Here is a 14,694-nt window from a genome sequence, read left to right as displayed (position 1 = left end):
TATGCTGATGTCTGTTTCTCCCTTTAGGTCTGTTAATATTTGCTTTATATATATTCAGGTGCCTGTGTGTTGGGTGTGTGATTATTTACAAACATTATATTCCCCTTTACCACTATGTAATGCCCTTCTTGTCTCTTCTGCTCCTGAGGATTCCAGCAGCCTAGTACACTTCTGTAGTGCTCACTTAACATACCTGGGAGGATCAGCAAGGAATTAAAACCTAATTTAGAAATGCAAAGAGGTTAAAGAAAAGAAATCTCAACATACAAGTTATAGGCCTAAATATGTAGAAAATATCTACAATGGCGTCAGCCTCCTGTGCTTCCAAAGAGGTTGTCCTTCCCAGAAGAGGAGGACCTGAGCAAGGAATTAACACTCTGGAAGTACCTCCTGTGTGCAACACCCTAACTACAGCACATCATTTAATCTCTGTGTCGTGCTGAGGGCAGGTGTTATTCCACTTGTTACACCAGAGGAAACAGGCTCAAAAGGGTGGTCACTTGCCCATGGGTTAATGGCCAGCAATGACTGAGAATGTCCAGGGACTTGCATCGAATTAACGTAGTTTCTCTGCACCTGCTTCCTCACTGCAACATGGACATACACCCTCTACTCTGCAGAGGGTTAAAGGAGGTGACACACGTGTGTGCCCAGCTCCTGGCAGAGCACAAAGGCCACAAAACCCAGGGAGCAATTCCTGAGGCAACCAGAGGGGACTGAGAGAACAGGACAGATAGGGCAAAGCTCTTGACTGGTGTCCATTTTCAAGCCTGAGAACAGGAAAGGAGGCAAGTATCAGAGCAAGGCCTGCTAAGAGGCTATGTTATCAGTCACTGAGGGGAGGCCTGGTCCAGTCCTTGCCTCGTGGTTGCACGGTCACCTTGGTTACTTACACTCCTGAGCTTCAGTTTCTCAACTGTAAACAGGGACAGCAGGAGGGGCCTATCTTGCGGGGCATGAGGACCAAGTAAGATTTTAGGGCTCCTTCCCCACTGCAGCTCTGGAGGTGCCTTCCAGATTCTCCTCTATTTTTCTTTTTTTTAAAACCTGAACAGTTTAGCCAGGATTTTCACAAGTAAATTCACACATATTGCTTTGGTAGATATTAACTAATTCTTTTAATTCACCAATCCTACTCCAGAGCAATTTCATTATTCCTTTACCATCAAACTTCTTGAAAAAAATGTTTTATATTGGATGTTGCCTCTTCATGCCACTATAATCTGGTGACTAACAACTTTCATTACGTTCTCCAGTAATCTCTTAGCTACCTCCCACTCACATTGCTGCTCTCTTACTACTTTTCACCTTTGCCAGGAAGTCATTCCTTTCTGGAGGAGTTAAAACTAAGATTGAGGGGCCCCTCTACACATCTCTTTTAAAGGGCCCTACTTAGTTCTCTAAAGAAGGAGCCAAACCTTTCCTCTGTGACCCTTAAAAAGACTCCACATTTTATCTCCTGAGGATGGTCCCTGGAACTTTTGAGCATCCAAAGAGCCCAATTGGAAAAGAAAGCGGGCCAAAGGTCAGTGAAATAAAACCACTCTAACGAGACCAAGGGTCTTGCAGTTTTAACAATTGTTTCCAGTAAAAAACTGTCTTCCGAACTCCACACACACGTGCACATGCACACACGGTTCGGCAGGAATTGGTGGAAAACAACTCGGAGGAAGCACAGCTGTTCCCTCTGAGGAGCACGCACGGGGGAAGCCAGGCCTAGGAAGAGGGGGTGTTCCCCGGGTGGTGACATACAGCATTCCTTTCACTTGAGGCATCTAAGCCCGAGGAGCTGCAGTGTCCCCTTGGGAGTATGACATAACCTGAGAGGGGAAGAGCTTCACAAAAACAGACCTGTGTCTGCACACTCTTCTTCAAAAGAAACCCCTTCCCATCCTGTGTGCGGGAACTCCCGCGTCTGGAAAGGCTCAAATGCCCTCCCGTCTCCCGCCAGAAAAACAGCCGAAAGCCAGCGGTCTCGTATGATGTGTTTGTATTTACACAGTACGTTGGAAAGCAATGGCTACATTGGTCATACATATTAGAAACCATAAAAAAAGTTAAGAACTTAAAATGTACATCATACACTTGTATATATATTTTTTACACAGAGGTAAAAAGGGTTATTATAAAAAAAATCAATACAACAGGGTTTTTAGTATACAGGTAAAGAATGAATTATGCTTCAGGCACTTAAATTTGTTAATGTGAGCAAATAGCTTGGGGGTCGGGGGGCGCTTCCAAACAAGACAATCTTTTGGTTAATGTGTTGTTACCACAGATACAAAAATAAAATCTGAATAATTTTTCTCAAATGATTGACGTCAGTATGGCAAAGCCGACTGGGAAAATGCTACACACTGTTCAGCTGCAGTGTGGCGACTCGAGAGAGACATATTTACATCCATGTCCCCAGGGCTGTCCTTTGTGCCCTTAACCGCTGCCTTCACAAACCAGAAAGTATGCGTGGAGTAAGATCCACTGGCATGACTCTCCAAACGAGTGGAACAGGACAAGGGGTGAAGGAAGATAGAAACAGGAACTAAAGAGAGACGACCAACGAGAAGCATCTGGGCTGCGTGTATTCTCACTGAAATAAATAGGGGCACTTGAACTGAGGTCTGACAAAAAATACATTAGTGTTGTGCTTTGTAGAGAAGAGACCTTGAGAAAGACTGTGAAAAAAACCTCAGAGGGGCTGGGGTGGGGTGGGGGTGGTCTCTCCAGAACAGTTGGAGGCTGGTGGAGGCTTTCTAGATGTTCTCCAGGCGGGGGAGTGGTTCTTCCTTCACCAGACTGACAGCCCTCTGCTCCCTTTCCAGACTGAGAGGCCCACACCAGTCACTCCAACAAATGAAAACAACTACCGACGAACTTGGAAGCACACCGAGTATTTACAGCGATGATCTGACTAAAGAAACACAATAGGCTCTTAGACGAGCTGAAAACATCCCATGAAGGTAAGCATGGCCAACACTTTCCCAGTACGACCGGTAGACTGGAAAAAAGGGCCCTTTCCTTGAAGGCTGATGTTGTGTGTGCGACAGGGAAGGGGTGGGGGCAGCGGGGGAGAGGGACCGGGCCGTGCCCTCAGCCGGCCGTCACCACAGGAAGACCGTGGCGGAAGAACAGCCAGTGTGGACAAGCCTGCCCTATGCTCTCCACGACGTTTTGATTGTACTATGCTAGGTGCAGGTAAACCACTCTTCACTTCTCTTCCGTCTGCCTTAAGATTTGGCTATTCTTTGCAATAGATTAGAAAAAATACTCTTTTTCCAGCTAATTCGAAGCCTCCTATGTGGCAAGGCGACAGGCAGACCCAGCCTGCTGACTCAACCATTTGTGCGCACCAAGTGGCAAGTCTGGGTTTGGAGCTGCAGGAGAAAGACACTTAGGCATCGGAAGGTTTTTTACATATGGCCTTGTTTTTTCCCAAATATAAATGAAGAATTTGGTGACTTGAAATTGAGTCCAAAAGGAAAGCAGAAACACAAATGCACGAATGAAATACAATCCACCACTCCTCAAATTTATGACATTTAAAATGCTCCCCTCCCTGAACAGAAAATACCCGCTGGGGCCGGGATGAGGGGGAGCTCCCGTGGTTTCACCGCGACCGTAGTGTTTCTCAGCACTGGTGTGTGTTTGAAAGACTATTTGGTTTCCAAAGCAATGAGCAAAATTTCTTAATTAACATTTTTCTTCCAATATTGCTAAATTTTTAGAAGTGGTGGCAACACAATTTTAAAAAGTCTACCTTAGGGATAACTGGGGAGGCTCAGAGAAATCTGAAATCCCCTTTCTAGCCCTGGCCCGAGGATGTGATGCATTTTAAGGAATTTTCCTGATTCTCACAAGTTAATCCGAAGTTAAGGCTCAACTCTCAGTCATTTTATGGGTGAATGTTTTGCATCGTGAAGAACTGACAGATTTGGGGTTGGGTACAGAAAATGATGGGCTCAAGATAGAAACTGCAGTTTACATGGGGAATTTGGCTTTAGAAAAGTTAAAGCAATCTGGTTTTGTGGTAGAAGTTTGTTAACTAGCTCACCTTCTAGACAGGAGAACTAACGGCAGGTTGCAATGCTCGTGGTTGGGTTTCACCACTCTGACGTCACACTCCCTCAGGAACCCGGAGATGCTATAGCAACAGGCACTCGGCCAAGAGAAAGATAGTCTTTGATGCTCTTGGAAAACCCAACTACAGAACCCACCAAAAAAAATCAGCAGTTCCAACTGCAGTCACCTTTGAACTGGACGAGGTGGGGAGGAAAGGCAGGAAATCAACACAGGTGTAAGACAGCTTGATTACAGATTGTTAATACACGGGAGTCTACGTGGAGGTTCCTTTCTTTAGAACACTGTGTGCGGGGATGGATGAGTTGGTGGCCAGGGGGGCGCAGAGTCCACCAGGCAGGTTCCCTGGGCTGGAATGGCACCTCCAGGTCCCAGGGAGCAGGGGAGAGGATGAGGGCGTGTAGGAGACAAGTTCCCTTGTAGCTGTGGGTGGAGGGGAGAAGGGACACGCAGTCACACGGCCGCTTTGTGCTTCCCTCCACAGCACCTGCACATCACTCCACAGTGGTAGCAGGCCCGAAGGGGCAGGTAACAGCACATACAGGGGGCCAAGAAAGACAAGGCAATAAGAGCCATCCACCGGAGGCAAAACTTCTCGTCGCTAGTGTCGCACGAGCACGGGTCTGTATAGTCGCCCTCGGGGTCCGACATACAGTGATAGAGCATGCTGTCCGCACACCACATACAGCTCACCCGGCGGATGCAAGTTCTCACGGAGTCGGGCGCGTCCTGGCAGTGGCCCCTCCGGTTCTCCTCGTGGTTGAACATGTCCCTACAGTACTCGCACCGGGAGCGCTCGCCGTCCTCCTTCCGCCGCCGGGACTTGTTCCGTGACGGCTGGGTCTTGATCACGCTGCCCCCACGCCCTTTGGGGTCCTCGCCGAGGCCAAAGTCTGAGGAGTCCACATAGGGGTAGTTGTAGTCGTGCTTGGGGACCTCGCCCTTGGCGAAGCGCACGTAGGAGTCCGCGTCGTCCAAGGGGTCCAGGTGCTTGCCCCTCACGGGCGCGTGCCGGTAGTCCTCGTAGCCCGTTATCCAGAACTTCTCCCGGGGGTTGATGCGCACGATCTCCTCGTCGTCGTCCGGGAAGCTCACCTGGCGGTAGGGCCTGGGCATCGGCTGCCCCAGGAGAAGAGACAGTATTTTATAGCAGTGGCAACCTCCCCCCCGCCCCAAATCCCGCCAAATCCAGCATGCACCTTTCACCTTGACAAAGGCATCTGTTAAAGAAACGGGCCCGTCCTGTATTTACTGAACACCTTGTGGGGACAAAGGTGTGTTGAAAACTGAGTCTCAATCCTTTCCTAGATCAGGAAATCAAATGAATGGGTCAAGACCAGCTTTGCCCCCTGTTTTTGTTGGAGGACTACCACGTACTCGGGGAAGGTGTGCACACTGCAAGAACAGAGTCTGAATTTTCAGAAGCTGGAGCACTCAGGTCAAGCAGAGGTGAGAAGCCTGCCTAGGACACCCCCCACCCCCTTTCCCTCACTGCCCACCCCTCAGGTGCCGGTGACTGCTAGTCTGAGTTCTAACAGTTTACACTAGTTCCGCCCAGTTTTGTACAGTATGTTGTTCCCCTTTGTAAGAGCAGCCCCCCCCGACCCCCACCCAGTGAAATAGGCAAATCCTGGCATACACTGCACGTTACACACGTAAGCCCTTTGGTCACCACATACAGTGCGTTTCTCACTGTGGGTCCTGCTCAAAACAAAAGAGGGACCAGAACTGTAGGCTGACAAGAACCCAGTAATCAGGTTGGGAAGATGAGATGCCCGGGTAAGAAAGGGCGAGCATGCAGGCTCCAGAGGCCGGCTGCCTGGGAGTGCATCCTGCCAGGACCTCACAGGTCGTGAGTGGACGAGCTGGACTCTGGGCCCAGGCAGCTGGGCCCCACAGCCACACCCTCCAGCCTTCAAACCCCAACTGCATCTCCCTTAGGGTGGAGACTCGGCTCTGTAGGTGGTCCTCCTCCAGTTCACAATGGGGTCCGTCCAGGGTGGCAGATACTGAGTGAACTGTTTCCGACTGGACACAGGTGAGCCTGCCTGGCATAGGATGTCTCAGCGGTGGCAGGAAATGAGATTTCACACTGTAGGGGTCCCTTGGGCGTGAAGGCTTTTTCAGGGGGAAAGAACATGGCTCTGAGCAAAGCCACTGAAGCCGAATCTGGGCTGTGCAATTTATTAGCAAGTTGCTAAGCCTCAGACTCAGTTTCCCGACTACCAAACTGTGTAGGGCTGTTGCGAGAATGAAGAGAAAGCATCAGTGCAGCATCAGCACTGAGCCAGTCACACAGGACGTGCTTGATACATGCTGCCATTGTCATCATTGTAACTGGTAGCGTCTTTACAGGGAAATTAGATTTACCCATCATGCCCGCCCACCAGACTGTGAGCAGGGCCCAAGTTGCACACGCCTTGCTGTGATTCCTGTTAGATCCCCTGGCATCAGTTTCCTGGACTTTGGAAAATCACGTAGGATTTCAGAACAAATCTTGGGAGCAGATGCAGGCTTTGCTAATTTTTCATTTTCATAGTACATCAAAAAGTCACTTCCTATCTATTGCTACCACAATGTGATTGTAATAAAAAGATTTTAATGCCGAACTATCGGAAGGCGTAAAATAAAATTATTTTTAAAAAGAGTGAGGTAAACACAGCTTTATGTTAACTGTGCTCATTGTTTCTCAAAGCAGGCGAGTGGTCACATCGCCCTCCAGGGGCACCAGCCCATGCCCCACAGTTTGGGAACCTGCTCTGCAAAACGGCTGCTTGGTAAATATTGGTTGAATTACTGAATTCCAGACTTCAGCTACATGTCCCCAAGCAGGCCTGGGCCTGCAGTCGAGCTGCCAGGGTGTCCTCCCGGCGGGATCAGGGCTCTGTGCCCTCACACCCAGTCAGGGGCCTTCGGAGACAGGAACGCAGGCAGCGGCACAGACCTGAGCCTGAGTTTTGTTCCACCAGGGACTCTATCTTTCTCAGCCTTGGTTTCCTCAGCTGTAAACTGGGGATGCTGAGGACCTGCCTTGCAGGGCAACCTGTGAGAATTAAATGAGATCAAGTACAAGGTGTCCCGCACACAGAAAACTGTACATAAGGGTGAGCTGCCACTGTCGCCTTTGATCTGGGCGGGCTGGTGCAAAGCAGTGCGGAAGAGGCCTGGGCTCGGGGAGAGGGAGGGGCCCAGCCGGGAATCGGGAGTCACCTGCCTCGATGACCTCAGAGGACCGAGGCTGCCACTCACCTGTTCGAGGTGATAGTGGTCCGTGGGGTACGGGTCGTGGAGGTGGCCCAGGGTATAAATCCTCCGGTGCTCACAGGATGTGGGGGAGGAGATTGTCCGAGTAGGTTGTTCCCTCTTCTGAGAGGAATTAGAAGAACTGTCTGTAGCCGTCTGTTTAAAGGGAAGAAACCAAGAGTTAATTTGGAAAAACAAAAACCAAACCCACACACCAAATCCTAACATGCTGTCTACCCCCACAAGTGGTGCCTTGCTGGACTTCCCGAAAGCCTGAGTTTATCCTGGCTGTGGGAGGTGGGAGGACCCCTGAAGGGCAAGGCTGTCTCAACGTGACGTGGCTGGCTCAATGGGCAGAGAAACCCAGCCACAGACCCTGGGAAGTTGGGTATTTGTTTTCTCAAATGTGGGAACAGCGACCAGACTTTGGGGAAGGGTTTGCTGCATCAGGCCTCCTGCTGCTGTACCCCAGCAGTTTGATCAGGAGTGGTCAACCCGCTTGCAGCTCTGGTTCCAAGGTACTCTGGCAAGCGGGGGAGATGCAGACAGGTACAGATCAAACTTGAATGTTTGTATGCGGGGCTCATCCCAGCCAGAGACTCAGGAGATAAGGCTACCCCACGGTACCACGGATACTGGCTTTCCAGAGAGAAATTTTGTAGGAAGAAATCTTTGGGTTGGAGGAAAGCTTTGGGGTTCACTTTAAACTGGAAGCAAGATGGATGACAGCACAGAGGGATGAAGAGCCCCCTCAGTGGAGGTGAGTGCAGAGCTGTTTTCCCAGTGGAAGCAACAAGAGCAGACCGGAGCCTACCTGACAGTGCCTCTGGAAGGGGATCAGATACTGGGATGGACTGTGGCCAGAGCACAGGGGCCCCGCTGCCTCCCAATACACTCACCACCGAGGTGCTTGATGCTCCCACCTAAGGCCCAATGGAGGGGGCTGTGGGGCCCCGGTGAGGGCACTCTCCACAACCATTCCCCACAAGCCACACACATGTAAAAGACTGTTAAATGCAGCTGGCAACCACTTTCAAAACCAGCGTCCCACAGACTCCCCACCCAACCTTCACCTCCACAGAGTCAGGGACCCTCCCCCAACACCAAAGAAATGAAAAGGTTTTCTAGGTGCCCTATTTCAGACCAGTATCTAGGAACTCCCTCCTTGCTTATATCCCCCTTGTCTCATTTACTTACTTATCTTTTAATTTCACTTGTCTTTTGCTAGTGCCGTAGAGCCTTTTAGGGGCAAAGCAAAACGAATAGATTTAGGAAAGTTATTTTTACTTCCCCCTTCCCATTTGTAAAGTAATAAGTGCTCAGAAAAGTGGGACTGCAGGTAGTTAGGAGAAAGAAGACTCATTTCCATTCTGCAACACATCTACCGCTAATGTTTCAAAGTGGGCGGACACGTTCAGCACCCCTTCGGGGACCTAACCTTCCTGACTTTTTGATTGGTGTGGTCCTAGCAACGCGGGGCTGATGCCTGTTCCCAATCCCTCAGGCCACAGTGGCTAACCCACATGCAGACACGTGGTGCTCTCGGGCAATACGGAAAGCTTTTTGACGGAGAGGTCAGAAAAACACACTATCAACTATGTCAAGATCTAGCGGTCCCACAGCCTGGAATGGTGGGGAGGGGACACAGAAAGCACCCTCTGATCTTCCGCATCCAGCCAAGCCTGAGTCCTGATCCACTCTGCGGCAACTTCAGCTGGATGTGCTGGGTTCACCCTGTGGGTGCCCTTTTCCTCACCCCTGGTCCCTGCTCTAAGGCAGCAGCTCCCCCAGTGTCACGCCTCTGACCCTCACTCCCCTCTCCACCACAGGTGGAGTGGACCTGGGCATGCGGCCTGCTACTTCCCTCCTCTGCCTCTCGGGAGCCACCCAGCTGGCAAAGAGAACATGCTGGCAGCCATTCCTGGGACTGCGCGGTCCCCCGTGGGGAGGCTGCAGAGACCCAGCACCCCTGTGCCTGGTGGGGCAGGTCCTGAGACACCTACTTCCCCCAGATGGTAAGCCAGGACCACAAAGGGTCTGGTAGCTCCCCTACCCCCCAAATTGGTTCTGAACTCAGGTAAGAATTACTATTCAATCCCAGTGACTAAAAGAGGCCAAGCTGATACACAAGAAGGTTGACTTTCTTCCAAACTCTGCCTGTCCTCCAACTCTCACCCACTTTAACATGTGAGTTGCTGTCGATCAGAACTCTTGACGGACTCCTGTCGTGTGAGTGTGACCCCCGTGTCAGGCCCTGGCCACCTGTGGGCGTGGTCACAGGTAAGATGTCGTCCCCGCGTCACACAGGAAAACAGGAGACTCGGAGCGAGGAAGGACCCTGCTGACTGTGGCGGGCAGCCCCTGACCCCCAAACCCACTGGGGTCTCAGCACCCCACGTGGCAGTTTCTCCAGCTCAGGCTGGCCCATTCCAGTGCCTACTCTGAGGTGTGTGTTCATCTCAACAAAAGTACAACTTCTCCAAGAAGGTGCGCCCTCCTTGATACAAGCCCAGGAGATAAGGATAAGGGGGTGGCACGTCGCAACACAAAGGTTTCCAAAGATCTCAACAAATACTTCCTGAATGCGCAGATAAGGCCCTTCAGTATGATTCAAATCTCAAGGGTTACATTCTTAACCAACACCCACATGACAGTTATCTCTCTGAGGTTAGAAGCCACCCTTGTATTGAACACGGTAACATGCACCAGCATTTCATTTCCAGAAACCAGCCAACACAACACAGTCACCTCTGTGTTAGTCACCTGTTTCCCTGACCCACTCCACGTCCAGGTTAACACTGTCCCATGTCCAGGTTAATGACGTGTAGAGAGTCATTCTGAGAAGTGAGGCACACCCAGTTTCCCCGGCGTACATGAGCTGATCAGAAATGCCCCCGTCTGACCTCCTTAGCCCCCAACAGCATATTCCCACTAAACAGAGTCAAGTGCAAAGCTTCCCAAACATGGGCCTGATAAAAGCCATTCAGTATCTCCTAACTTAGTGACAGATTTGTGCAAAGGGGCAGGAATGCCCACAGTTCACTGCCTCCCGCAGGCCAGGCTACAGGTGCGGCCTGGCTCAGGCCGCAGCCTTCCCCGCCGAACTGCTCTGCAGTGGTCTGGACTCCGGAAAGGGGAGCCTGCTTGAGAGGCTGCCCGGTAAGGCAAGGCTTACTTCACATCTGTGCTATTCCACAGATCTTGCAAAGCGGTGAGTGTGACCTACAAACAAGGGATGTACTACCAGGGCATCTCCAGGAACAAGGAGGGGAAATACCTCCTACCCACACGCACCTCTGACCTCACTGCTTGCGGTTCCCACGCGCGGCCGGAGGGAAGCAGCCACGAGGCTGAGTGCACACACATTCACCAGCCGGCTCCTTGCATGTCGCTCTGCTGTCTGTGTGCACAAGCTCACAGACCTCCCAATCAGACACTTTCACCTTGGAAAGCCTCCAGCTGTGTTTCAAACTCGCTTTGGTCTCCAGGGGGTGTCTCTGAGCAGTTGCGGGTTTGAACTAAAGAAGAACAGAAGCAGAGGTCCTTTGGGGACCTCAGCTTCCTCAAAGGGGAGGCTTCAGCAACAGGCTTCCCCTGAATTGGACAGAGCAGTCCTAGCGAATCTTCAATGCTGCCTGCTGGGGACAGCTTCCAGCGTCTGGACTCTGCAGACATAAGCTATACTTACTTTGAGGATGCGGGTACTTCCTAGAATTCTTCAAAATTTAACAAATGAGAGGAAAACCATGGAGCTTCTAAAGTTGATAGATTTTCCTTTTGAATAACTGACTTTAATGTTATGATATCTTGACAATAAGTCAAAATCTGAAGCATGGAAGACACTGAACGGAAGCTGCCCGCTCCCGAGGTCAGCGCTGCCCGGCGGGGTAGGAAACGGTCGGCACGGAGAAAGGAGACCACAGGATCAATGCCTAACGTAGGGCTGTGGCTGGCCCCCTCCTCCCATGTGGGCATATTTTATAACATATTATTTCTTCCTCTTGGACCCTCGGCTATTCTGCCCCAAGCTGCGGGGGGCCCTCGAGTTTACCTGCGAAGTGGTTAAAGAAGCACACACCTCTGCCCACCTGGCCCGGGCCCAGGAATGAGCCTTCTTTGCTTGGAAGGCGAAACTCTTTGACCAAGGGAAGCTCAGGGAGGGAGAGAAAGAACCAAGAGGCCAGATGAGCCGAGGCAGCGATCTGCTGAAATGAAGTTCCCCGCCCTGGGGCAGAGTCCTGGCTGCAGACCGCCAGCATTTTGGGGCATTCAGGGTGGGTCAGACTACACATTTCAAAATAAAACAAGTGTTTTTAGAACTATGTGCATTCCTTCAACTGCTCTGGGTTTTCCTGCTACATCTCTTTTCCGAAAGGGGCCGGGGGTAGAGAAGAAGGCAGCAGCAGCTGGTGGACAGTGGCTGTGGGAGAGAAAGTGTGCACAGGGCTGGTTTTCCAAGGATACTTGGGACTATTAAGGGGAACCTGGTTTACAGCCTCCTGGGTAGGACGCTCGCACTGAGCATATCGATGAGACTACGGAAAGGATGGCAACCATCAACGTGCTCCTCCCCACCTCCCCAGCCACGTGTCCCCAGAACACACGAGCTGACAGGAGGGGGCACAGAGCACATGGAGCCAAGCCCACTCAGCAGCCGTTTTGGGAGGCCAGTAGGCCTAGAAAATAAAGTCAAGAAACTGCTGTAGGAGCCCAACTGCATCATCTGGGAACCACACATTCATGTGAATCAGACACAGCTCTACACAGGGAGATGGGGGGCCTTGATGCCAGACCAGGCTGTTGTCTCAGGCAAGTTGTTTAATGTCTTCCGGCCTCAGTTTCCTCCTGTGTAAACTGAAGGGGCTGCACCGGATGATCTGAGCCCTAGATTTATCTGAGCCCCAGCAGTTTATGCATAATCCTTTCCCCTCCTCCTAAGAATACAGGCCAGAGAGGTTTGAGTAAGACTTGTTTCGCTGATTCAAGAGCCACAGGATATGTCAACTATACCTCAATAAAAACAAATAATAATTAAAAAGAAAATAAATCATATTTCCCCCCGAGAGTTAAGAGGACTCACTCAGATGATTAAGTAGAATTTCTGCCATCTGCAGATGCTATTTTGAATTTTTAAAGATGGCTTACCAGTAGTTATGACCACAATTTGTATTATTTTTGCTCCAATCCACCACAAAAATAGATCTCAACATCTGATGCATTCTTCCTGTACCCAAGGGCTCCTTGTTTTATTTTTTTAGGTATGTACATGCACAGCATATATAAATATAAATATATGCCATTCCTCTCTACCCTGGGGCGAGACTAGACTCACCATATAAAATGCTGGGCTGCTTCTGTCTCTCAGGAGACAGGGAACTGGATGGCTGAGAGCCTCAAAAGGCTCTTAGCTGAGGGGGTTTGGATGAGCTGGTGTTTCTAACTCATTAGCAAAGCACACCTTCTCTGCAGTGTCTACTAGACTGCCAGGCCTGTGGCCAATCCTTTTCCTCTGGAAAACAGGAAGTTGTCACCCACTGTGTCAATAGTCTTTGGGAACAGGTAGCACTGCCTCACCTGTCCTAAGGGCCCACATTGGTTCCGGGTGTCCTGTTTCAAAGAGGCAGGCAGAGCAGAAAATCGGCCAGGCACATGCTCTTTTATGGTCCCAGAGAGCAGGCAGTTTGGGTGGAGAGGCGGTTGCCAGGGCAGATAACTTCATCCTAGATGCTAAGGCATTACCCTCTCTGGGACCCAGAGGATAGATAAAGTGGGCATTCTTTCGTTGGGGAAAAACAACAAAAAGGAAATGCCCACCTGCTTAAAAAATTTGATGCTTCTAAATTCTGAATTTACATGAAAGAAGTTTTGAGAGGAAAGGAAAGGACTCTGATCAGCCATCGCTGAGCTTCACTGGAAGGGCCGAGGGCTGGGAGCAGGAAGGCTGGGTTTCAGGTGACCCCGCCTCTGTACTCGGCATGAATTAGTAAAATGGAAATAACAGTGTCCTGCTAGCCACAGCTCAAAAGGATGAGATATGTGTGAATGAAGAAAGATGCAAGTGGGGGAGTTAGCAAAATACCTTTGGGCTTCTGGAAACTGAGAGCATTTCAGAGCTCTTGTTTGAGTCCTAGCCATTTAATTCTTTTAATTTAGCCACTGTAAGGTATTACACATTGAATAAAAAAAGATCCTCCTCTAACTATGCAATGTGAGCTGGATAACTGTCATTCAGAAGATAAAGCAGCTCCCATCCACCCTCCGAGGCAGCCGTTCTGGGGCGCTGCTCCCCAGTGTCCACCACGAGGCACAGGGCTCCCCTCCCAAAACATTTCTGTCTTTCTTCATAGACCACCACAGACCAATTTCGCTAGTGACATTTTACAGAATTTACATTTCCAATCTATTTTCTATTCACCCCCCGCCCCACCGCACTCTATCCCAGTCCCTCCATTCCAGAGGGAGGGAGGGAGTGACACAGAAACATTTTTGATCAGCTGATGTTCTAAAAGGAGACTGGGGCCTTCCAGGAGGGCCCGGGACCCTCCCGTCTCTGCTGCACAGAAGGCTGAGGTTTTGAGCCAATGCCCTGGCTGAAAAGTCCACCGTTTCAGGTGGCTCTTTTGCAATGAACAGGGAAATATCTGGTATGTTTGATAGGTAAGATTAATTAAAACCTATTGAATAAATACTTTCTTTTCTTCAAGTTCTCTGGAAGGCAGCAAGCAGATCAGGGGTGTGCATTCCAGGCTGAGCAGAAGGTGGAAAAAAGCACAAGTCACTTCTCCTCCCTGAGCCTGGGTGACTTCATCTGCAGAAATGAAGTGCCACCACGGACCTCGGGTGGCCGTGAGGCCCAGAGCCAGTAATGTATGTGAAAGGACAGGCGCAGTGCCAGGGATGCTCCACACCACAGCTCCTTCCTCCCCCTCCCCGGGGCCAGCACGCAGAGACCAAAGGAAACTCGTCCACCCAGAGCAGGTTTTGTGTTCAGCGATCATGGCCGGCTAATGGCAGAACCAAGTGCAGAACCAGGGCCTGGCCCCCACCTCCAAACTTCACACACTCGAGTCACATGCCGCTTCAGCTTTTAAAAATACTCTTAGAAAATCAGTACGTGAAACCCATTTTAGTGCAAAACTGGTAGATGTGCCTTCAGTTTTAATGTCTGTTGGGGGTTAGATGAAGTGGAAAAACCCTTTAAGAAAAGGAACATTTCGTGGCATTCTGCACTCTTCTACATCTACAAATAAAACCTGGATAATTACAAAATTCAATGAATTTGTTTTTTCCTACTTAATCAAGAGTGAAAACAAGTACAACTTGCACATACTCAAAAGCCCATCTAGGATAAAACGAACTGCTTCTCAGCACTTTGGT

General features: G+C 50.2%; 1 protein-coding gene across 4 annotated transcripts in view; it reads right to left on the bottom strand.

Moving 5' to 3' along the window:
• Positions 1 to 1,973: 1,973 nt before the first annotated feature.
• The window catches only part of SPRED2 (sprouty related EVH1 domain containing 2), a 111,866-nt gene continuing 99,145 nt past the window's right edge, over positions 1,974 to 14,694 (bottom strand). For all 4 annotated transcript variants that reach the window (XM_045827979.1, XM_045827982.1, XM_045827980.1 and 1 more), the window contains 2 exons: positions 7,324 to 7,473; positions 1,974 to 5,193 (listed from right to left, as the gene is read on the bottom strand). In XM_045827979.1, the coding sequence (XP_045683935.1) occupies positions 4,528 to 5,193; positions 7,324 to 7,473 (816 nt within the window). In that variant the 3' untranslated portion in view covers positions 1,974 to 4,527. The remainder of the gene's footprint in view (positions 5,194 to 7,323; positions 7,474 to 14,694) is intronic.

This window comes from Phyllostomus hastatus, unplaced genomic scaffold (assembly GCF_019186645.2).
Source record: "Phyllostomus hastatus isolate PE091 unplaced genomic scaffold, TTU_PhHast_1.1 phas_scaffold_78, whole genome shotgun sequence".
Taxonomy (NCBI): Eukaryota; Metazoa; Chordata; class Mammalia; order Chiroptera; family Phyllostomidae; genus Phyllostomus; species Phyllostomus hastatus.
The sequence above is the reverse complement of the archived record's forward strand: the minus strand, read 5'-3'. Positions and strand labels throughout refer to the sequence as shown.